Consider the following 24,591-nt stretch of genomic DNA (forward strand, 5'->3'; position numbering starts at 1 on the left):
AGACGTGCCCCTGCTCGGTTGCTATGGCAACAAATTTCTCCGGTCGCCCCTTCCTCCTCCCTCCCTCCGCCGTGGACCCACAATGGTACAGCCAGCATCTTGCAGCACAATGGTTGCAAGGTGGTGAGTGATTCAGCATTGGCGGACCTCTCCTTTTCGTTTCCATTCCTCGTCGTCTTTTTGTTGTTGTTGTGACTCTCTGCTTCCTTCGCCGCTCGGCATCTTCATGAACGCGTAAAGTCAGCCTCCCGCAGCTATGATCGCCGCAGTGTTCCTCGTCGGGATGTTTTGAAGAAGAAGAAGAAAAAAATAGAAAGAGAGGAGAAGGAGAGGAACCGTCAGCGGACTGGGATCGTCATCAGCTGGCACGGAATGGTAAGGCCGGCCGGGTTCGTTTAGCAATGTGGACGCGATGCCTGCGGGCTGGAACGATGACCGTCGATCCGAAACGAAGGTTGATGAAGTTCACCAGCGATGCCTCGGCTTGGAGTCGAGAAGAGAAATACAAATGCAATGCAAAGCCCACCGTGAGACGTTCGTCACAGTGGATGTTGTTTGATAAACAACTAGTAGCATCGTGGGAGGTATTTTGATTAGTTTAGTTTTGAAGAAAAAATGAAACGTTGTCCATCCGCTCTCCATCTCCATCCACACAGGCATCCTTCAATAAGCTTAAAAACATCACATAACAGGATGATGCCCAGGTTACTCCTCTTTGTTATTTAACAAGCTGGCTTTGGAATGTACAGCATTTCTGAGAGCCACGTCCACATATTCAAACTCTTATGGGTGAATAAACGCAGAGTAAGTGAGCTATGTGCCTTTTTGATTAGAAGCGCAGCGGTGGTGCAAACGGGGTGATGCTCTCCAAAACACCAGGCTTGCATGAGCCTGGCGCCGTGGGCCTACATGCAGAGTTTGTGCCTCCTCCCACTCACATGTCAGCTGCGCACCTTGTGCATTATGCAGACCACCGCTACCTCACCAGGAATGTGGGTCCATCCTCAGATCTGAAGTGATGGAAAAAGCAGGTTCTCAGACAAACAGTCTTGATGAATAGCAATTTATGGATAAATGTGCCCCCCCCCCCCCCCCCCCCCCCTCTGTTTCATGGTGCAGTAAGTGATTTTGGTACATATTAAGGGAGGTGATTTCTTAAGGTTTTGTCATTAAGACTTGTCTTGTAATGCAGAGGGGGCTTGGTAGGATATTTACTCATGTGTGGTTTCAAACATCAGATTGAATTAGATGCATCCACAGAGGAAAGGCAATTTCTCCACATGTGTTTTGGGCATTCTGCAGTCATAGCTTGTTATGCTGGTTGGCCATGCAGCGATGTGTCATGAACTCACCACTTATTTGTGAGCACAAACTACATGCTTGTATTATTTTCTTCTTCCGTTGTCCAATCTGACATTCTTCCACGTACCTGTTTGCTGCATGCCCATGTAATTTAATATATATAAATATATATATTTTTTTCTTAACCGCGACGTCAGTGAGGGTTTTTCAAAGGAGTCACAACAAACTCTCCTCAGCCCAGGATGGAAAGAAGAGAGGTTTTTAGCGCTGTGACCTTGGGTGCTGAATTATTCAGGAGCAGACTCCCATGCTTGTGAGAGTGCTGCAGGGAACACGCTCAACAATTAAACAAAGCTTCGTCTTGTAACATGCGTTTCTGCACTGGTTGAAGGGAGTAATATGATAGATGAATAAATCCAACTTATACTTTTCTTCATCCTTATCATCAGCTCGTGGCAAATCATGTGGCGTGAATAGTTCTGCAGTAATTCTGCTGAATGGCTAAAGTAAAGTATCTCCAGTTTATCAATCTGTATTATTTATTGTAGAAGCGACTGCAGATATTCATAGATATAGATATTGATTTCACGGTAGGCTGCTTGATTATCCGATAGGTGATTCATCAGTGGAAATAGCCAGCAGCAGACTAATGTTATCTTGTTCACTGGATGATGCCTGAATTTTAATTCCATTTTATTTCGCAGACAGTAGCATCAGTATACTAATCCTTTGTTACGTAAGTAAATAAGGCAGTGTATCAGGTTGAGATAATGGTGGGATTGTAGGGACGATTAACCACGAAAGAAGGAATTAGGAAACAATTACTTTGTACTTTGTAACAATTATTTCCCTGATGAATTGATCATTTGTTTGTTCTGTTCATGTCAGGTATTAGTGAAAAATGACTTGATTTGGTCAACCAACAATCCAAAACCAAAATATGTACCTTTTACAAGGATGTTAAATAGATAAAAGCAGCATTATCTCACAACTTTAGAAGATGATGTTATAGGGAACATTTTTACTTGAAGGAAATAACCTATAATCATCTGATTATTAGAATAGTTGTCTAATTGTTTTTGTTCTAAATGTAATTGGATTCTTTAAGAAAACAGTGATGTGGATGAACACAGTTAAGATACATCTTCTACAGGAGTTAAATAAATGCTGGTCTTGTAGCAATAAAATATTAATTTGAATTATTAATTTCAAATAACACAGACAAATGATTAAACACTAGTCATATATCTGGTGTGTGTGTGAAAAGTTCAGGACTTTTTACCAGAAGTATATCCCGACTGAGTATGGTTCCCTGTGCGTTACTGTGATCTGAATAACCAAACAATGATGGAAAATAGACCACTTGGTTCACAAAGAGATTGTATGAGAGAAATGAATGTGTGTCTGAGTGAAGAGCTCAGTCGCCTTTGTGAAAGAATAGAAACATTTTAAGTAGTACTGCATGTGTTGACATGAACAGGGATGTGATTCTCACATCACCGCTGTAGTACTTGGTTCAAGTAATTAAGTACAACAGAATTATGTTTTCTCATGGAATTTAGTTTTATTCACCACCCCTAGTGCTTCTTAGTGTTTTTATGATCATAACTTTTGGCATTGAATCACACGTGGTTAATAGCAATGTTTGGACCATAGATATGAACCAAAAGCCTTTCTTGTTGGAAACTCTATTAGTAATGCTAATTAATTTAGTCTTATTTTTATCAGATTCTTGCTGCATGAAAGTTGATTCTCCCCGGCTGCAGTATTGCTCACCAACACAGACAAACAGAAAGAAATGTGCCTGCAGAGTGAGACACATAGTTAAATATGCACTTTTTATTTGCTTTTGCAGAACGCTGAACGCAATACTTTAAGCCATGTGTTAGATTCAACCCCAATCCCCTTGCAGCTCATCTGTAAAGAGACTTAAGAGTCGCTAAGGGTTGGACATTGGAACAACAGAGGATTTCAGAGTAAATCCAATGCTGAAAACCTGACTTGTGTCATCCTTCTCTTGATGCACTCCCATAACATATTGGTGTTGGCAGCTAAAGCTGCAGGCTGAATGTATGGATCCAGTTTGTTATTTGGATGCACAAATCAGTGATTTGTGCTGTAATCAAGTACTCCCTCTTGAGAGAATAGACCATTGCATCAGTGATCTATTTTAGAAAGCGATATCGACTGTAACCATGGCATTAGGAAAGCTGTGTGATCAAATGCAACGCTTGCCTTGTGTTGTGTGTTATGGAACGATATATTCAGGCAAAAGCACAGTTGTTCAATGAATTGCTCCAGTCTGTAAAAACAGCTGTAAAGAGCAATGTACACCTGGGCCTTTGAAAGCTCTACATGTTACTGTCATGCCGCTTCACAGAAAATTGCCGGGATAAGCAGTTTTTTTCAGCACAAAACGTCTGTTGTTTACTTCAAGCGAATCGCAGGATGTGAATGAGACGACTGACGGGAGCACAGACAGACAGGATGAGTGCGTTTCATCCGCGAAGAAACAAAATCAATAAGATGCCAGCGAGCGTTCGGAATTCTCCTGGCCTGTAGCGTGAGATGGGAGCGTCGTCGCTGTCTTGTTTTCCTGGCCGTGTATCTGCAGTCTGAAGTGCCTCCCTTCCCTTCCCCTCCCCGGAGCATCGAATGCGAGGCCGTACTGCGCTTGGCTCGGGCTGCACAGCGGAGGCGAGGCATGGCTGCATACTGCAGGAGAGGCTGCTGAACCAAGCACTCACAATGAAGCTCCCAGGGAGGGAGGGGGAGGAGGGAGGGGAGACGGCTGGGAGCCTGGGAGCAGGAATGGTGGGAGACAGGGAGGGACAAAAGAGAGGCAGGAGAAGGGAGAAACGCAGGCTCCTCTCGTCACAGTTGAGGAGGATGGAGGGGAGGACCGAAGACACGGACAGAGGACGCCATCACAAAGCGTGAGCAGGGCCTGGGCGCGTGACGGAGGGGAGAAGTGTGGCGAAGAGGAGAGGAGACCGAAATGGGAATGACGGGGACAGAACAACAACAACAGTTTTCCAGGCACGATGTGTTCTATTGGGAACCCATTGGTGCAAAAACAACAGTCTGTAACTCTACTTAAACTGTGTGTGTCTGAAACCACGACAAGAGCCAGGATGCAGCACCTGTTTATATATTTGCACTGTTGCCGTAATACTATTACTACTAAACACAATATTTGTTTTGTAAAACTTTCTTTTTGTACATACTTCACAACCAACCATTTCATATACATTTTTGCCAAAAACACCTTTCAGTCTAGAGACATCTTCAGTAGTTATCGGCATGACATGTCGCCTGGCTGCACTTCTCCAACAAGTCATAAAATAGACTCATGTTACGCAGAGAATATCTCATCTCCTATGATAGTATCTATGTGTCCAACTTTAGCAAGAAAAGCTTCATATCGCCCATACACCTGCTGCCCCCCCCCCAGCTTTCATGTCAGCTATCATAAATAGACTGGATGATAAGCATTACTGTCACAGTTACAGTCCACGAGGTGATAGTTGATTTAAGATATTTGCAGTATAAATCATTTTAACTATTCACCTGGTTTGGGGAGAAAGAGCTCGGTCTCTAACAGTTTGATTTCATTGGATACCATCATCACATCGGTGGCTCTCCATGCCGGTCATTCAGCCGTCCAATCAGAGGCTGACATGCACCTTGGTTGCCAGGCATGCGTGGCAAAAACTCAGGTGAAGCAGAGGAAGCCAGCGTGCGGCACGGTGGCTGGTGCTGGGCTGCTGCAGCGCGACGGGACCCAGTATGCAGAGTGCTCATCGGTTCGCCTGAGGCGTTGTAGTGCCCATGAGGGTTTGTAACAGAAGGTCCAGGATCCAGAACCAGTCGCAACTGCAGAGCACACATGCACACGGACACCAGCTAACTATTCGGCATCAGGAAAAGCTACGCAGCACTGCAGGTTAATGGTAATGATCATTAGAACACTCGAGTTAATTAAACAAAATCCTCTCGCGCCTTTGTCTGTTTCATTGTGAGCTGGTTTGTCTCATCAGTACAACGGACTTGACCTTTTGTAATTGCGCAATACCTTTGCGTGTGACTGCGTTCGTTAGATTGGGTTGATGGTCAATTTAAAACACAGCGTCAGAAATTCCGATTGGAGATACAATCAAATCTATAAAAGCAAAGATTTGAAAAAGTCTGTGCATCCCGCAGATCACTGCTGCTTTCTAAACTGTGATGCAACACTAAGCAACACTGCTGAGCGAGTATACGATAAGTATATATAAGAGAACTTTTAAGAAAGCGCCATTGATGCTCACATCGTTCAAAAGTTATTTTGCACCTTTTATGAGAAATCTCTGGAAATTTCTAAAATTAAAGCATAAAACGATGACTTGGACTTAAGGAGGATCGAAATACATTTTTGGCGGTCAAAGGTCAACGTAACTTCACAACAAGGTATTTGACAATCATGACTATGACGACTGTGAGTGAGCATATTTTGGCAAACATAGACATTTTGTTTTTGCTTGTGGTACCAAGTATCTAAAAAGTATAGAGTTGTTTTAGCAAAAAAAAAAAATTGTAATGGTTTCTAGTTGTAAAAAAACCTACGTAGTAGGTACTGATCAGACTGGTGCCGGTTGGATAAACAGCCACAGCTTTCATTAACCGTAAGTGTGTGATTCATTTAAAGTTAACGTCTGTCTTTCTCCACTTAGATACTAACTGATCCTCACCATTAAACACAACTCAGTCTTCCTCAATCCTCCACAGTGTTAACAGCAGCACTACAGAACTCCACTTGCACTGCTGAAATGTGGCTAGAGAAATAAAGCAGAATTCAGCTTCTGACTTGCCGTTGGCTTGTACTGCTGAGACATATGGCAGTCAGAATGATAAATGGGCGTTTTAAGGGATGAGTCGAGCGTTAGCCGCGAGCACTGCAGCATTTTAACAGCCGCGACCGCTATCAGCAGAATCTGGTCACAGGGTCGAATAAGCAAACACAGAGTCTGGTGTCGGCCTCACAGAGGGAATATATAGCTGCAGCGTGCTTTAAATTGTCAGCTGATTTGGGGTCTGTTTGAGGTGTAACAATGTTTGCTGCTGGATGACAAACATGTGGTCCATGTGAGAGCTTTAATATGTTATGTACACAGATGCAAGGTGCTGGAGCGTTTTCAGTGTTGACCCGTTTTAGATTAATAACAAATATTCTGCTGGTGTCGGCGGAGATGTTTTTCATGTCAAACATACAGCTGTGATATGAAATAACTACAGCAGATAGATGTTTGAACAACAACTGCAGCGCAACTGCAGAGCACTCTGGCAAATATGGCTTTAGTAATATATATGAATTTATTCAGACGTGATCATCAGCACATCGGGGGTTTCATTACCTGGGAAACCCTTGAAGCGGCTGCAGGATATGTTGCTCCTGTCTAACACGGGTAACTCATCTTTAGGCCTTCCTTGCAATCTTCAAAAAACAAAATTGTGAAAAAAACAAACACATTGACCCATGGTCCTTCACAGCAGAAGCCTTCTTTGCCAAAATGTACAACACTCCTTTGGACATTTATTAACATGATGTTATAATTTCAGGCATATTGCAGATATAGGGGAGTACTTGTTTGTCAGGAACTCACCAACACAATATATTGTTTTTCATCCCAGATGGCATCAGCCCACATCACACCAGCATCTTGAAACACAGAGACATTGGGTCAAGGTCACCATGCTATTTTGTACTTAAACGAAGAATCGATTGTTTTGGTCTGTTGGAGAGGAGTGGGTAGTGGCAACATGTGGTTTTCTCTCTTTTATTGAGAATGATGAGGGCAGAGCAGATAGAACACAGCCGCAATTTTGAATCCCACACCAAGAAAGAGGGAAGTACAGAAACCCAAGCAGCTCTTCCATCATTGTGCACATGTTGATTAAACTGCTCTCCTCTATGCTGCCTGTAGAATTGTAAGTGGCTCAGGTGAAATCCAGGTGTAGACAAATGTTACTGTGTGGAATACAGTTAATATGCTTATACATATTGCAGCTCACACTGTGAGTTCCTGTTACTGATGTGACTCTGGCTCTGCTCTGTTTGTGTCTTACAGGTATTTATGAGCAGACATTTCTTATATAACTGCAGCCAACCGATCCTGGATGTGAAGATAGCCTTTTGTCAGGTGTGTGTTCCTTACAGGTAAAAAAGGTACAGTACTCATTCCCTTCCATTTCCCCTCCATTGACATGTACTGTGTGTGTCGTGGTATTGTCGCGTTTCTCTGTGTCGAAAGGGAGATAACTCAACAACAGTTTGAGGCAAACATTAACAACATTTGCATGAGAATGAAGTATAATCCTGTTAATGTCAAGCTCAAAATGGTTTCCACCAGTGATACGAAGCTCTAGGGTGGATAGAACGTCTCGCCTTTTGATGATCATTTTATACACTTAACGCTGAGATCCTAACTTAAAAAAGGTGGAAAAGATTAATGGCTAATAGTTAATTTCATGAACTATGTCAATCTATAGTTCACGATTATGTGCAACAGTAGTTTGCTGCAGGCTGTCCCGCTGTGTAGCTCGAATTATTAAGAGGCCTTTGCCCCTTAATAGATGAGATGTCCGCGTTACAAATGCACGTGTTAGCGCGAGCGGTGCTAGCCGCGATAGCTGGCTGGTACGGCGAAGGCTGCAGACCAATGTGCTGCAACAATCGGATCACAGCATTTAAACGTATCACATCACAGAAGTGTTTCAGCCCCTCAGGGATGCCCAGTGGCACAGCTTTGTTTCGGTGTGAGAGCAGTGTTGTAATCACCCTGTCTGCAATTAGCCGTTTTTTTTTTGTTGTGGCACCATTTGTTTGACTCCACTGGCCAAGTAAAAATAGCCCGATTATTATTGTGTGCGCGTTCATAAACTAATAGTTTTCCTTCCTTTACGTGTTATAACCTGTCACACCCCTTTTCACTACATTTCACTAACACAATCTCTCTGTTGTTTTTGCTCCATGCAGGGTTTTGGAAAACAAGTGGATGTGTCATATATCGCCAAACATTACAACATGAGTAAAAGCAAAGTGGACAACCAGTTCTACAGCGTGGAAGTGGGAGACTCCACTTTCACAGTTTTAAAACGGTACCAGAATTTAAAGCCCATCGGTTCCGGAGCTCAGGGAATCGTCTGGTAAGAGCTCAACCGTGCGTTTCTTTAATGTCCTGTTTTACATCACATCACCATTTTTCATGTAATGCTCAATGTGTGATTATCTCATTAGCTGTTATGTTTTCTTTGGTGTAGATGAGCCGGAACATTTTAGTTTGTGATCAGGCACCATTTTATTTCAATTCTAAACTATATCAACATCTTCAACTAATACTGTAAATATACTTTTGATTAACACTGTCAAAAAGGGCTGATAAAGGCCCCAGCTGAGCCCGAAAGTAATGCAGCAGTGATCGTCTCATGTTTGATCGTTTTGATGAATTTTAAATGCATCCGATTGACTGACCCGATGGACCTTTTTGAAGCAGGGCACCCAACCGAGAAGCAACCCTGTTTCTTCTTATGAACTTAGGTTGTGATATTTATTTAAAGGTTGAATTTAGAAGGTTAGAGGGGTAAATAATAAATAACCTGTCGAGAAAAGTAAAACATATCAATAAAATAGTAGTAAAATATTGCCCATATAGTTAGAAATAATTATTCATAACAATCACTGCGACAAGTATTCTGGCATGATTTAATCATTAATGTGGTGTTCCAGCTGATATTTTGTTTTCTCCAGTGCTGCAAGCTTGTGGACGCGTGGACCATAACGGCCCAACAGGACGGGCGCTTACGTGAATCCTTAATCCGGATTGCAGAGAGAGAGAGAGAGCTCACATTCATTGCTATTCATCTCACGCCTGCTCCGTCAGAATGCAGTGGTGCCGCTGCCAAAGGCCCACTTTAAGGAATGCATCTTGCAGCCTGTCAATTGACCAAACAGCTCCATAAGTAATATTTATGTTGATGCAGTGTCACTGGTGTGAACCTTCTCGGCATGAGTCGACTGGACATGTTCTTGAGTGTTTGTGGCGTCACTGGTTCTCAGAGCTCCAAACGCCCTTGCCCTCCATTCGCCCTCTTTCTTTGTCCTTCCTTTCGCTTCCCATGCCCTCCGCGCCTTCTCTCCTTCCGCTCTAAAGCAATATTGTGCATTCGCAAAGGAGCTCTGGGAGGCTGCTGATGCTGGGATTGTGCCCATTTGAGGCATATTGTAGAGACGGATGAGAGGGGAGGCAGTGCAAATCTAATTGAAGCTGCTCTGCTGTGTGCTGCTCGGCTCTACCTCTACAGCTGTCGTCTGGTGTCGTCTGGTGACGGTGTTACCACAAGCACACCACATGAAACCCAGAAGACTGATGTAATATTGTAGGGATCAAACGGGTCACGATATCTGAATAATGTCAACCGGCACATCAACAACGTACCATGAGGCCGTGACATATATTTATGTTGGAAGAATTATTGTGACATAATGAGATGATGAAATTATTCACTGATGTGCTTACTGTTATTATCACCATAATCCGCAGTTGGACGGCATCATTTTGTCTAACATCTGTCCGCTTTTACACTAAATTGAATTATTTTCTACAGTTATTTGAACTCTTCTATATTTAACTAGAAGTCCCATTAAGATGGGTTATGCCTTCTGCCAGAAAACCCTGATAAAGATGGGCAGCAAGTAAAACAGATACCATTGCAACAAAATTATTCGTAAGTATCTAGCATCTGAAGGTTGAAGGTTGAGCTCACGGTGGTAAGGAATCCATTGCCATAGTTATAACATATGTGTTCTCCCAACAGCTCGTATTTAGATATCCAAATAACAAAATACATCAAAGTTTATCAATAGCGAGCGCAGTATGTTTGCGTCCTGCCTTTGTTACGCAATGAGACGATTCGTGCCTCTGTAGAAGCTGAGAGCATGATAATGATAATGAGGGAACACTTGTATCACTCTCGCAGCTCGGACTCACTCTGCCAACGTTGTCGCCCACAGACATCCCGATCTGTGCACATCTCTGCCCTTCTGACTCCTCTGCTCGGACAGAGTGAGCTTTCAGAAGCGTCTTAGCAGGGATGAAAGCTTTAAGTAGTTTAGCCGTTCATGACATCATCTTTCACTGAGCCAGAAAAGCGATGACAGGTTGAAATCCCTGCTGGATCAATGCTTTTATAAAGGCTGCACTGTTTCCATGGTCACACACCATCCCTGGCCAGCAGCCTCCAGAGACACGACGAAACCACACTGGTATCCATCCGCAAGCCCACACACAAGTGTCTTATGATTAAGGCTGCAGGACGCCTGCATGCGGCGTTGAAACTCAAATTTGTAGCATCTTTTAGGGAAGATTTGTCAGAAAGGGTGCAGTCAAAGAAATGGAGCTCAGTATGCGATGTGCGCAGCGCGGCATATTCACAGCATCATTTTTCTTTATGAAGCACTGGTGTGCTTTCCTTTGGTGGCAAACATAAATCTACACAAAGAGGCAAAACTCCGCTAAGGTTCTCAGAGGTTGGTGTTTTCTGGTGAGTCAGCAGAGAACTCAATTTGCCGTAATGACCTGCAAAATGGGTTGAGCCACTATGAGAAAAGAAACCATTAACTTGTAACTCACGCACACACAGCCCTCTATTTCCGTGCATTGCACTGTTTATAATACAGCAACATCAATAAAGTCCATCCCATTATAATCAAGTATCAGCATCAATAAGGAATAGTTCAGGCTTTATGATCCACTGAAGTATAAAAAAGAAAACCAGTGGTATATGCAAAAGATGACAAATTCTCCTGTTATCTTAGCATTCAATATGAAGCGGTTAAGTTTAGCGTAGCGGGGAGCAGCGAGACTCTTTCCCACAGTGACATCCTGAAGTTGCATTCAACTGCATTAAATAGGTTCAGCCCTGCAAAAGTCTAAACAGATTTTCCAGGTAAAATTCCAAAGCTCAAAACATCTCTCATCTATTTTCATGGGTGTTTACTTTCTCGGAGAAAAATGTTTTTGTGACCAATGACATTCCAGATGGCTTCATCCAGCCGTACATAATAAAGGAATTTATCTTCTCCTCTGCAGTGCTGGTTATGACGCTGTCTTGGACAGAAACGTGGCCATCAAGAAGCTGAGCAGACCCTTCCAGAACCAGACCCATGCCAAGAGGGCGTACCGGGAGTTGGTGCTCATGAAATGTGTCAATCACAAAAATGTAAGTGGCTCATTCGAGGGGCAACAGAGAGAACAGGAACCCAAAATGTATCCAGCGTCTGAATGAAGCACAGTTTCAAGCCGTTCCTCAGTCGCTGTCTGTTTTCGGTTTTCAATAAATCCCCTCGCTGCAAAACGGAGGGGAGTGACTGCGACGTTGTGACTGGACTAAATTCGACGCCTCCAGAAATGCACCGAATTGGCCGGAGAGTGAATCAGAGAGCACTTCAAGGCGCGAATGTAATCTGCGGTGCCACATGTTCGACCCTTTTCCCTTCTCCAGTGTCTCCTTCTCCTCTCCCGAACGTTGATCCCTGCTCTTTCGTTCCAACCCACTCCTTCGTCCTCCGCCAGGGTCATTGTAACAACTTGACTCCAGTATCGCCCTTCAGATTTGTGTGCGTATTTACTGTGACTGCTGCGGGTTGATCCTCTCCACACTCTTCTGTCTTTCAGATTATCAGTTTATTAAACGTCTTCACACCACAGAAATCATTAGAGGACTTCCAGGATGTGTGAGTATGGCGGACCCTTCTTTGCATAATTACATTTCGGTGAAAAATGTGAATTTAGCTCATGTAGCGTGCAAAAAAGGCCACTTGTTTTCATTTGAATTATATCCCAAATGAATGCAAGGGTACTCATTTAATAACTATGCATCATGTGCATGTTACTCCTTCGCACCTGCAGTTGTGAGAACACAACCGCTGGAGAGTAGTCAGTGAAAGTAATGAGGGCGTAACCCGAGGCAACCGGAAGGTATCCTGTTCTTGAACTGAATGGTAAATGAGAGCGTGTTCACGTTCAGGGCATCTCTAGGTAGACGCAGAGCCGCAGAGGGATTCAGGTGTCTTTTGTGGGACTTATCTTTTTGCCTGAAAGGGTTTACGGCTTTTACGGAGCGCTACTATGCTGAGATGTTTCATCAAACAGCTGATTCAACGACTCACAATCGAATCGCTCAACCAGTAAGTCTGTCATCCATACAGAAATGATTAAAAGAAAAACTTTTCTCAGGTACCTAGTGATGGAGCTGATGGATGCCAACTTGTGCCAGGTGATTCAGATGGAGCTGGACCACGAGAGAATGTCCTACCTGCTCTACCAGATGCTGTGTGGTATCAAACATCTGCACTCGGCTGGCATTATTCACAGGGTAGGGAAGCAAAAGCCCACAGTTTTCTTATTATCTACACGTTTTAAGTGTTCACACAACACAAGTCTATTAGGGATCATGTCCTTGTCAATGCAACGGGAGATTTTACTGGTTAAAATGTATTTTCACGCATCATCAATGCGCATTTACACGCTGCATAATTAATATAGCAGTGATCCAAGGAAACCAGTTCCTCAGGCCAGTCTCTTCTCACCTCCAGGACCTGAAACCAAGCAATATAGTGGTGAAGTCAGACTGCACCCTGAAGATCCTGGACTTTGGTCTGGCCAGGACCGCAGGCACCAGCTTCATGATGACCCCTTATGTGGTGACTAGATACTACAGAGCCCCGGAGGTCATCCTCGGCATGGGGTACAAAGAGAATGGTGAGGACGCATCATAGAGACACGTCTAAATCAGAATAGCACTGGAAGGATTCCATTGTTTATTCTCTCCAGTCACAACTTAGCGAAATATACAATTGTTTGCCCTTTCATCAGCATTGACGAGCACGAAAAGAGTTCTCACTTATCTGTGAAACTTATTAACAAATGTGGGGGAGCATTTGCAAACAGCGCTAAAGTTAATTGAATTGCATTGCTGGTATGAGTCACTGACTAGAAGCCTCTAGAACATCAGACTGGTGATTGAATGTCAGCCTGCAAGCTATGACTCATCGGTATATTCCTTCCCACGCAGAGGCCGCGGCCTCAAAGGCTTCAGAATACCCTGCCGCTAGTTAGTCGCCTGCTTCTGCTCATCCTCTGCTGTCTGCCTGCATCTATTTCATTTAAGTTTATCTCCATGGCACACGCCCGTCACTAATGAATTCTCCCACAGCGAATAACAGCTAATCAGAAAGCTTGACGTGTCTAACACTAACCGTGGCTTTCCTCTCTTTGCTTTTGCTCCCTCTTCATCTTTCTGTCACCTCTGTTCGCGCAGTGGATTTATGGTCGGTGGGGTGCATTATGGGAGAAATGGTGCGCCACAAAATCCTCTTCCCTGGGCGGGACTGTATCCTTGTTATCTGATGGTAACATTATGTTTGTTTGTGCCTGCTGTTATATTATGCAATATTAATTAAAAAACCCATCATTCTTTGTCTTAAACGCGACCGGCGGTGTTGGGTTCCACGTGTCTGACTCAAAGATGGATCTCCGCCTTTTGAAACACTCTCTAGAGTCAAGTGCTCGGAGCGTTTGGAATTAAGGAAACAGAGGGAGTGTCGTCCATTATTCCTGTCAAGAACGTGAATGTTTAATTCACACAGTAATAACCATAACATACTTTAATATCTTGGTCGATTTTTGCTTTTCTATTATATTAAGTTATATTTACCTTTGAAGATCTTCTTTACCTGGCCGAATGTTCTCTGTATGGGACCGAGGTGAACTAAACCCCACTCACAACTGGCTGTCTTTGTAACACATGTCCTCTTTCAACACTTCTACCTGCAATAACATGAAATAATAATAATAGTCCCCGGAGCCTGTGTTCAATCAGTGACGTGCATGTTGTCATCTCTGGGTGAGTCAGACAAAGTTATTAAGCATTTAGTGAATTCATAATGAATGATTTACGTATTTATTTTGAGCAGCTCACTCGGTGGTTTGAGGACGGTTGGAATAATAAAGACGTAGACTAGACGGGAGCTGTTTAAAAATGTTTCAACAGCTGCCCTAATGGGGAGGTATTAGGTCGTATACCGGTTGTGTAGATTTGATATTTTCCCACTTCAAGGGATTACTTGACGACACAAAAAATATGGGTCATCACCAGTCTCATTTCTTTTTAAAACGAACAATGAATGTAGAGTAAGTTGTTTGGATAAGCCGTGTGTGTCTGCCGGTGCTTGTGTCTAATACTGTGGTCCCTCCGTCCCCGAACACGCCGTCCCTGAGAGATTAACGCTCCGGAGAGATAAACCCCCTGCAATGAGCTCTGCACGCTCTCTCCCCTCTGTCTCTGCTCCACAACAAACCTAACACTCCTTCCCGTCTTACTGTGGATCAATATACTGCAGTCCTGCATACTTCTTCTTCTCATGGACCCTGTTGTTGCTAATCTTAATTCACGGGCTGAAGTCGTCTGCACTTTCCCGAGTGTCTGTCAAATGATGATAAAGAAGAGCAGTCTGTCTGCCTCAGTGTGAGTGTTTAGTAAAGCAGTGTGTTAAATAGGTGTCTATGGGGTAATGGCAATGATAAGTTCATCATCACCTTCATCACCTTAGCCTCCACGCTCAATTCTCTCACCCGCTGTATGAGGGGAAATCAGAGCAGTGATGTGACGTAGGACTTCGTGTGAAGGGACATGGGGCATGTAACAAATGAGGGAGGCCAGATGATAACTTTTATTTTTATGTTCTTTTAATGGAGGCATTTAGTAGCTGGAAGAGTCATTTATAAAGCGAGTGTGTGTGTGTGTGTGTGTTTGATCCCAGTGGACATGTGGTCAGTCGGCTGCATCTTTGGGGAGGTGATAAGAGGGACGGTGCTGTTCTCTGGGACCGACCGTATCCTTCCGAGCTTCCGCCCTTCTCTCACTCCGCTTCACATGTAGACCTGAATAGAGCAACTCCAAACGCAGTGGCCTTTTTGTCACCGACACCTCTAGCCGTGAAACCAACCACTGGCGCGGTGCCCTCTTCAGAAACCTTGGTGGATGAGAGGAAAACATAATACTTCCTCTCTGAGCGCTGGGTGGATGGCGGCCAATGTGCAACGGAGACCAAACGGGGGTGAAAGTGCGCAGCGCTCCAGCAGGGTGAAGTAACGCTGGCAGCAAACTGCCTCCACTGGCAACTTCTGTGAGAACTCGGGTAGGAAGGGTGGGGCGGGGGGGCGGGGGGGCATCTGCAGTGTTTGGACTGCCAACAAGGAAGAGAATGACAAGCTGAAAGCAAGGAAAGAAATGTCGACAAGACTTAACGAAGCTTGGGGGTTCATGCTCCTTTTAAGTGCTGTTGTTTTATGTCTATGCAGGTGATAATGTGTCTAGCAGACCCAGGTTCTTTTTCTATTTATTTGAATATCATTTATTTTATTTCGTTATTGTTGTTCTTGATTGATTGCCCTGACCTTTATTGCGTGGGAGTAGTAGCTGAGCGCACACCGAGGCATCCCGGGTGCCGCGTATCCCCGTGTGTGTGTTTCTCTTAACCCTGATCCACCACGCCAGACATCGACCAGTGGAACAAGGTGATTGAGCAGCTGGGAACGCCCTCTCCCGATTTCATGAAGAAGCTTCAGCCCACAGTGAGGAACTACGTGGAGAACCGGCCAAAGTACGCAGGCCTCACCTTCCCCAAGCTCTTCCCCGACTGCCTTTTCCCTGCTGACTCTGAGCACAACAAACTCAAAGGTGAGAACCTCAACGGCCCGAGTGGACTTAGTTTGAGCCTTTTGATCAGATCGCAGATTGGTCGACTATTTGAATTGGGATCACAGATAGAACGCGTCTACGTTCTTACATGACAGATGCTACCACATGTTTCAACATCTATTGTGCGGGTTGCCATGAAACTTGTAACATGCCCCCATGTACCATTCTGTATCAGAATTCATTATAGTAACTATGTGGATACCTTCATTTGTCACTTAGCAGTTCTGTTCATCAAGTCAGAATTTGAATACTTACCTAAAACCCCCCCAAAATTATCTTTTACATTTTTCATGCATTCTGTGGCCCTCTGGGAATTCGATCCATTCTTATGCAAAGGGTTAACCAAGATATGTTTTATTCATTCGGTCTCAGTGGAGAAGAGCAACCGCTGCTCCTGGCGTCTTAAAACAGAGGGAATTCCCTCCATTGAGAAATAGCTAAATGTCCCTTGTCGTTTGTTCTGTTCCGACATCAAAGCTCCTGTCTGGCAAAAGTTCACATGAGTCACTTTTGCGTTCTGGCTGCTCCGCGTTGAAGTGACGGCGTTGGAGGAAATATTTTGTAGGTTAGGCACTGAGACAGACATCCTTTGGGCTTTTTGTCACCTCGAGCTGCAGCTTCTGAGTGCCATCAGAAGTGGGGACCAGAGAGAGAGGAGAGAGAGAGAGAGAGAGAGAGAGGAGATAGATGGAATAAGGAAAGGCGTAAGGAGAGCGGTGGAGGAGTCGTTTTACAGACTCAACATCCGTCGGTTATCGACGCGCTGAGGAGAAATGCAGCGGTGGCGCTCGGCTCATCTGTCTTTTCTGTTCAGTGGATCTATTTATAATGGGGTCAGTGGTTTACGGGTTCTCAATTTCACATCAGTCCGAGGGGGCCTGAGCGACTGCTGGTGCCGGTGGTCTTCTCTCATGTTCAGAAGCCAAAATCTCGAAGAGAAAATGCTGTGGTTTCTGCATACTAATGCCGCTATGAAACGCATTTAGAAGGACACCAGCGAGAGCAGGGGATTCCTTAGATATGTATATGGAACATGCCAGAATCTTGAATTTTAATCCCAGTCGATGCATGCAATATGTTTTGCAGTAAATACTTGTTTCCAAAAGCTCTAGGTGTAAAAAGTGTGTGTTTAATTTTCTTACCTGAAGGTGACTTTGGCGTCTGGTTCCCTTTATCATTCCCCTTAATCCCTGACATCCCTCTTCTCTCGTCCTTTACCCTTTCTGCCTTATTCTGCTCCATATGTATTTTTTGGGCATGTTGCCAGCAAATAGGAATATTTTGTTGCCCAGTTATTTTAAAAAAAACCACACGTTTGTGTGTTTCTTCAAACCACAGCCAGCCAGGCCAGAGACCTGCTGTCCAAGATGCTGATCATCGACCCGGCCAAGCGGATATCGGTGGACGACGCCTTGCAGCATCCCTACATCAACGTGTGGTACGATCCAGCTGAGGTGGAGGCGGTAAGTAGGCCTTTGGCAGAGCCGTTTATTGATTACCATCCAAATAATTTTGTTTGGGAGAGGATGATCACGATGACTCCTCATCTTATTGTTAGAACTTGTAGTTTTGTAACGGGGGAATTCGAATTTCTTCATCTGTGCCTCATTAGTATGAGGTGACGGAAAAAACGCCATCTGCAGCACGATGGAGGGGCACAGAAACCGCTTCTTCAGACAAATTCCTTGTATGTTTGACATATTTTGGCTAATAAATGTTTCCTCCTGATTCCTGATTCCTACTCTATCGAGCGCATGACCAGCTGATGCACTTCAGCATTAAACAACCCGCTGGTTTAAAGTTGCTGTTTCAACGACGCCACATTACACACCTCCATTGTATTTCACCGTCAGAGGATTTGATGACTCTGCAATTGCAAAATTGTTAATCTGTTGGTAGTTTTTCAATGATGACATATTGTTGTTACAGTTGATGTGAAATGTATCAACACGTTTTCTGCTGTTTTTCCCTTTCTCTAATGTCATCTCATGCTGATGAAGGCCCGAGATCTCATCCAAATATCCATGGTAAATAACAACCGCCCTGCATCAAAGAAAGTTACCATAGGGGACGCTATGTTGGTTCAGCACTGCCAATCATCGATCAGGTCTAAAAACATAAACAATAGAATACAAAGTGCATATTTTTAGTAGATCTTGATGAAGAAAAAACTGTCCAAAGGTGTGTCTTGCTTAAGCTGCCCAACGCAGACATGTGACTGCCCCTGCGAGGCCACCTGAGAGGTTTGTGGTCACGCCTGTCGCCTGCAGCGGTGCCGGAGTCTGGCGCCGGATCGCGACGGGTGACTGACAGCAGAAGCGCGTCCGGTTAGATCAAATAAAATGACAAGACACCAGATTTCCTCCTCTTGTCGAGAGTCCAATGCAGCTTTTTCTGTAACATTCAGATACACGTGGCGAATACTCTATTGGTGTTTATGTAAATCAACATTTTATGTGACGACGGCTACATAAAGCACAGACTGTTGTATTATTGCTATTATTGATCCATTTTGCCGAATCAATACGCGTGACTAAGCAAACTTGTATTTGTTATTTGTATTGATACTCCACCTGCAGAGATCAGTCACATAATTGTCATGTTGGATGAATCTTGCTGAGTGTGTTTTCTTAGCTAAGACGTCTGTTCTCTCTCCCGTTTAGCCTCCACCTCAGATCTACGACAAGCAACTGGATGAGAGAGAACACTCCATTGATGAATGGAAAGGTGACAATTACGTAATTAAACCGTTAACAGACACTGTTTTTTTTAAACACTCTACGCGTTTTAACAACTTTTGCTTCGCTCCCTGGCAGAACTAATTTACAAAGAGGTGATGAACTTTGAGGAGAGAACGAAGAATGGCGTAGTGAAGGGACAGCCTTCACCTTCAGGTACTCTCAGTGCATAACCCTAATCGCTCTGTAAGTGAATTTACTACAACCTTACTGGAGTTACTTGTAAATAGAGAAACCCGTCGTGTTGTTGACAGTGTGTCTCTTGTCTTTTGCATCTCCCGTCTTAATGTTAAATGTTGTTCAGTGATTTTGTAACAAAGTGTATTTGTTAAAGGTCGTCGTTTGTTTTACAGCTAATCAGCAATCGCACACATTTTCCTCTTTACATATTTGAATTGCTTTAACTGCCTAAAGGTTTGGGTCCTTTGGGTCCATCGCAGGATATTTCATTCCTCGTCTGCCGCTGACATTTTGTGTATATGCAACTAGCAGCTCCGAGCACAGTAACGGCTGTTCTCGTGGTTTTCCACACAGAGGCAGTGTAGAGTCACGTTAGCACTGGTACTTCATTGTGAAAATAGATTATTGTTGGGTTGTTCAGTGTCTAGCAACACTCTATTAGTATAGAAAGACTAAGTTTCAACTCCCAAGGCAAAGATGAAGCTTTAGACAACACAGTCAGTGAAGACTTCATCACAGGGTTTATTCAACAGCTACTTTTCATCTCTTCTTTTTTTCACAAAATCCCGACCACCCGAAATGAAGCAGAAGCTGTGGCCTAGTCTCTGATGCTGAGTGCAGCAGACAGGGCAGGAGCTGCAGAAGGCAGTGTTTTACTGCAGCAGGAAAAGCAAAAAGGTTAAAACATCCCATCACAGGCTGCAGCCGGTGTCTCCAAAAATGCATCTTCGTTGAATTATAATTGACAAAAGTCAAAAATCTGAGACTAAACTCAAATGTATTGACAGCTGTAAGTAACCCAGCTTTGTTTTTTTTAACTGAAGCACCCACTGGCCTCCATTAAGCAGCTACCTCCCACAATGCATGGACTCAATGGTTTCCTGTTCTTACGTGTCCTGCAATTAACCATCGGACCCAAACCTTACTCCCCCCGGTTTGATCACAGATGTCCCACGTCGCTCATGTTTGTCCTCTGCGTTTTTTAAAGTTGTTTTTGCGCCCCCGTCTTTGCCGGGACTCTTTTACGTTGTAACCCCCTTGCTGCCGTTGATTCCCTTAGCGCAGGTGCAGCCGTGAACAGCAGCGACAGCCTCCCCCCCTCCCCCTCCATCAACGACATCTCCTCCATGTCAACCGACCAGACCCTGGCCTCAGACACCGACAGCAGCCTGGAGACCTCCGCGGGGCCCCTCGGGTGTTGCAGGTGACTAGCTGCCTGCCTGCGCAACCCCGCGTTCTTTCGAAGGTGAAGAACCCAACCGACCCGGCCGACCGACTGAATATACGCACACCGGAAAAAAAACCAACAAACAAAAGAGTAAAAGATCAAAATGAATATATTGAGAACAAAAACACGAGGAAGGTGGAAACACAGAATCTGGAATGATGAAATCTGGAGCCTGTGCATCGTCATTCATAAACAGCAGTGGTTTTTAACCTGAACTAAATGAGATAGATGTTAATGATTCTCTAGTTGCTTTTGCTTATATTTACCCCACATATCTTGTGTATGGCATCCGAACAAAAAAACGACCAAATGCTTCAACTCGCATCTCCTGTGAAGTGAATACTGACCTGCGGCTGTTCCTCCCAATTCCTCACAGGAGCATTAACGCTCCGGCCGTTGTGGCGTGGTGGGCGGCGGCCATTTTGCCCATCACTCCTGCACAATACGTTCTCCCTCTCAAACCGTTCATGTGTAGACACTGCTGTGTATTTTAACCTCTCGGCTTTGTCTACAAGACCACCCAACACAACCCCCCCCCCTCTCACGTAAGATTGCCCGATTGGTGTGTTTTTATGTGGTTATTCTGCAGGGACACGTAGTCGCTCTCCCCCAGAGCGGCGCTTCCTGCGCTACTTGTAAATAATGTAATTCTGTACAGCTGAAGGGCACACAGAGTGGGACTGACGGCCAGTACACCGGGAGGGTTTTTTTTCCCCCTTTTTTTTTTCTGAGTAGCACACGTCGCCACATCACCGCTTTGCACCTCAGTTGCCCCCCGTCTATTGCTGTAGTCCTGCATGATTCGATTTTAACTCTGCTAATCTCACTCTGTATTACTAAAATGAGTCTGTATACAGACTTTTGTTTATATACCATGTAAACTAACTAAACACTGGACATTTGGGGGTCTGGTCACAGGACAGGACGAGTGAGTGTGCGTGTGCGAGCCATTTAGACGTCGGTAAATGTCAGGGCTGCGTTTGGGACTTAAAGGGTCAGTACACTCTGAAATAAATTATTTTGATGCTGAGGCTTCATGAAATGACCCTCAAGGGGGTTAAGAAGTCTGATTTGTGCGTAATGTCCCTTTTATTTCTCCTGATAGTGTATGATCGACCCCCTCCAGCACACGCATGTCGTTGTTCCCCATTAACCCCACATGGGAGCAGGTGGTTGGTCTGGTTCGCCGTGGTGTCGCCACGAGGAGGCGACTCTTATTTATTGGATTGTCCGAAGCATCCAAGGCTTTTGGGAGGGGATCCAAATGATACAGTAAGACGTTTGGAAGGCAGGCGGTGAGTGTTCACCTCGTAGCAGTGTATCAATTTGTCCTCAAGGAAACCCATGCACGTCCTTTGACGACACAACGCACAAAAACAAAATTTGTTTTTGGCAATTGAATTGGATGGAGGCAACGCAACTGTTATGTTGGCTACATTATTTCTTATCTGGAAGACTTATTTATTGAATTATTTATTTCGAGAGATGGAAACTGAATATGGCAAGTGCCTTTTGGAATGAAGCATTGCAAGTGCAGAAATGATATTAATTTGGCCATTTATTTCTGTGCTTCCTCTTTTTCTACCTTATAACTATCGGAATCTCCCCGGCCACCAAACTGTAAAGTTCCTCTGATCCTCTTTTTGTGGTGTGAAATCAAATTGCTTTCCTAAGATTGTAAGGCTAAAGACCTACCTATGCTATGTTTTACACAACATGAAAGGTGTTCTGCCATGTTGCATGTTAATTAAATTAAATTTTACTTTAAAATAAAACAATGTGAACAGATTCTCTCAGTCCACCGGTGTAGGCCACATCCAACCTTTGATATTTCCACCATCTAATGTCCACTCCATTCAAAACATGATATATATCCACTGCTGACAACAACAGTTTTAGCTACAGTAGCAATAGCTGCTTTCATTTAATGTGTTCCTACAGCTTCTGAAGCTTTTATTTTATTTTCCTGCTTCAGATATAAAACACAGTATAAGGTGTTTACTTGTGCATGTTTCATTTACTCTTAGCTTACATGATCTTGGTTTCCACTGCCATGTTCCATGTCCTCATGCAGGGTTGTGTGGGTTTATGGGCAAAGACCCATTAACAGATGCTGGGTTATGCAATCACATTTCACAAGCAAGGAAAAAACACTTGTTCTAATGGGCCTTCAGTCGGATGGAAAGACTTTATAGCAACTGAGAGCTGTTTTTGTTTCAGGAGATCTCGCTCCCCCTTTATGCATAGTTTGCAGAGTAAATAGATTTCCCGTCACCTCTTGACAATCAGGTACTATTTTTAAAATCAAGTGTAAAATCATCATGTTCCGAGCACGTCCAAACACGACTTGCGTTACTTCCTGCCTTTGGAAGCTGCATGACTCAAATGTCCGCTATCCCAAGAATAATGGGTGAATGTCGGTCATGACATCGTTAAATCATCCCAGACGTGCGATAACAGCTTTGTTTAGTCGGACGTCTAATGTAATTTGACGGTCTAACTGTGACCTCTGCTTCAAAAGCTTCAGCACAGCGGTTTACTTTCTGCATGGAGTCTCCCGGAAGCACCAGAGTGCTACTTTTGATGACACTCCTCCGGCCTGTGGCTTGTGTGCAGAGAATCACACGCACACACACACCGACTTGCAGCACCTTAGCAGAGATGAGAGGGTGACCGACGGGAGAGGCGGGTGGCGTTTTACCAGTAGAATACGGCTAGCTCGGCGCTCTGTTCGGGGTCTGGCCCGGGGGGCAAACTTTCAGAATACAGGGTGCAACTTTGACGTTTCTTTGTGTTTTTGAAAATGTTCGAATCTCTTGCAAAAAAAATAAAAATAAATTGGGGTCTAAGTGTTTTTCGAGTCGACTCCTACGCCACGGAGACACGGCGTGGCGGTACTGGTTTTAACTACATTCTTCCTTTGGACTCCAAATACTGAAACAGATTCCGTTGTTTCTTTTCTCTGAATGTGATCTTTTTTTTTTTTTTTATAAGAGAACCCTCCAGACAATTGTGTTGTAACAAAAAGGTGCTTTTGAGCCTGAAGTGGAGCTGACTCTAACAGCACCGAATGTAGAAATGAATTGTTTCACTCACGTCACTGCTGCTCTGCTTTGTCATCAGCGTGTGTTTGTTTGATTTAAAATTAACCAGCATTCAACACAAACTGTCTGTAAGGTTGAATCGAAAGATGTGAACTCGACGAGTTATTTGACAGGTTGTGTTTTCACATGTTTCTTTCAATGCAAGATTTGGCGGGGTCGGTTGCAAGAATGTTGATGGAGAGTCGGTACAGTCACGTGTTTGGAAGTAGTTCATGTGTGTATTCACGTTCAATCACATAAACCTTAGGAATTAGAGATGTGTCAACTGCTAATCCTGCTCCTAATTTTTGTCACACAAGGGGTTTCAAGTGATCTCTTGTATATTCAGGATTCAAATTCGTTTTCTGTCAGCCGTTTATTTGCATTTGGAAAATGGCCCAAAAACGCATGATTCAGCCAGAACACGATTGCCGGTATCACAAGTTAGGGTGCATCTTGTACCCAACTGTGCCAGCGTAACATCTTTGGATCCAGTACTTGTGACCCCGAATTAATTCATTTTCACCTTTTTTTCTTTCACGTCATATTGTATATAACAACAATCCAAGAATGCAATAAAACCGTTATTGCACTCAGACAGGGAGGCAGGCTGCTGCAAGGTCAGGCAATGCTGAAATGTTCCGAGTCTTTAAATGTGGAACTCCACAGTAATGAAACCCTGTATAGCTCATCTGAATCAGGGGATGTTGTTCTATGATTCTTTTACATTTACCTTCTCTCTTGTTTATTTTACTCCGTGCTGTTTTAATGAAACATTCTTTTGAAATTGTCAGGTTGAAAAAAAAGAGAAAATAAATTATTATCTGTTTCACGCTGATCTCAAAGCTTCAGGCTATAGCGTTTCAAATAAAGTCAAAAACTAATGCAAAAGAAAAAGAAAAAAAATACTGAAAGCTGTTACTGTAAACACAACATTTTAAAGGAACTGTGTATGAAAAAATAGTATATGTATGTGATTGAAAATAAACAAAATCTTTGATCTTGGACTTGTACAAATGTATTATTTCCTGAAAGAAATGTGTGGATTTATATGTGCTGTTTTATATATAAAACATACGTCCAAAGTGCACCTAAACACACTAATTCAGGTTCAGGCTGATGTACAGGTGTCTATTAGCCACTTATTAGCCACGCAGAATGAGGAATACATGATGCTGACCTCTCCGCCCTAATGTTCATGATAGAGGATTTTTAATTTAAATACAGATGTATAGATTTGTTTACTATCACATGTTAACAT

At 43.7% G+C, this 24,591-nt stretch overlaps 1 protein-coding gene across 13 annotated transcripts; it reads left to right on the forward strand.

The window, feature by feature from the left end:
* Positions 1 to 24,337, forward strand: mapk10 (mitogen-activated protein kinase 10). Of its 13 annotated transcripts, none has more exons than XM_078088071.1 (14): positions 1 to 375; positions 7,410 to 7,507; positions 8,318 to 8,487; positions 11,430 to 11,559; positions 12,015 to 12,073; positions 12,576 to 12,714; positions 12,935 to 13,100; positions 13,660 to 13,731; positions 15,898 to 16,080; positions 17,440 to 17,564; positions 18,102 to 18,128; positions 18,765 to 18,828; positions 18,918 to 18,995; positions 20,080 to 24,337. In XM_078088071.1, exons 3-14 carry the CDS (start codon positions 8,366 to 8,368, stop codon positions 20,094 to 20,096), a joined length of 1,182 nt encoding a protein of 393 aa, XP_077944197.1. In that variant the 5' UTR covers positions 1 to 375; positions 7,410 to 7,507; positions 8,318 to 8,365; the 3' UTR covers positions 20,097 to 24,337. The 13 variants fall into 13 exon arrangements, with proteins under 13 accessions (XP_077944197.1, XP_040052828.2, XP_077944195.1 ...); XM_040196894.2 differs by having other exon boundaries at positions 20,085 to 24,337; XM_078088069.1 differs by lacking the exon at positions 13,660 to 13,731 and adding an exon at positions 15,161 to 15,232 and having other exon boundaries at positions 20,085 to 24,337.
* The last annotated feature ends 254 nt before the right edge of the window (positions 24,338 to 24,591 follow it).

The sequence above is a fragment of the Gasterosteus aculeatus genome, chromosome 14, assembly GCF_964276395.1.
Source record: "Gasterosteus aculeatus chromosome 14, fGasAcu3.hap1.1, whole genome shotgun sequence".
Taxonomy (NCBI): domain Eukaryota; kingdom Metazoa; phylum Chordata; class Actinopteri; order Perciformes; family Gasterosteidae; genus Gasterosteus; species Gasterosteus aculeatus.

What these genes read in the sequence shown, in the direction of transcription:
- mapk10 (XM_040196891.2), top strand. An exon ending in CTCCATTGATGAATGGAAAG is followed by an intron (nt 18,829 to 18,917) that starts GTGACAATTACG and finishes GCTCCCTGGCAG; the next exon opens with AACTAATTTACAAAGAGGTG. An exon ending in GGGACAGCCTTCACCTTCAG is followed by an intron (nt 18,996 to 20,084) that starts GTACTCTCAGTG and finishes CCCTTAGCGCAG; the next exon opens with GTGCAGCCGTGAACAGCAGC.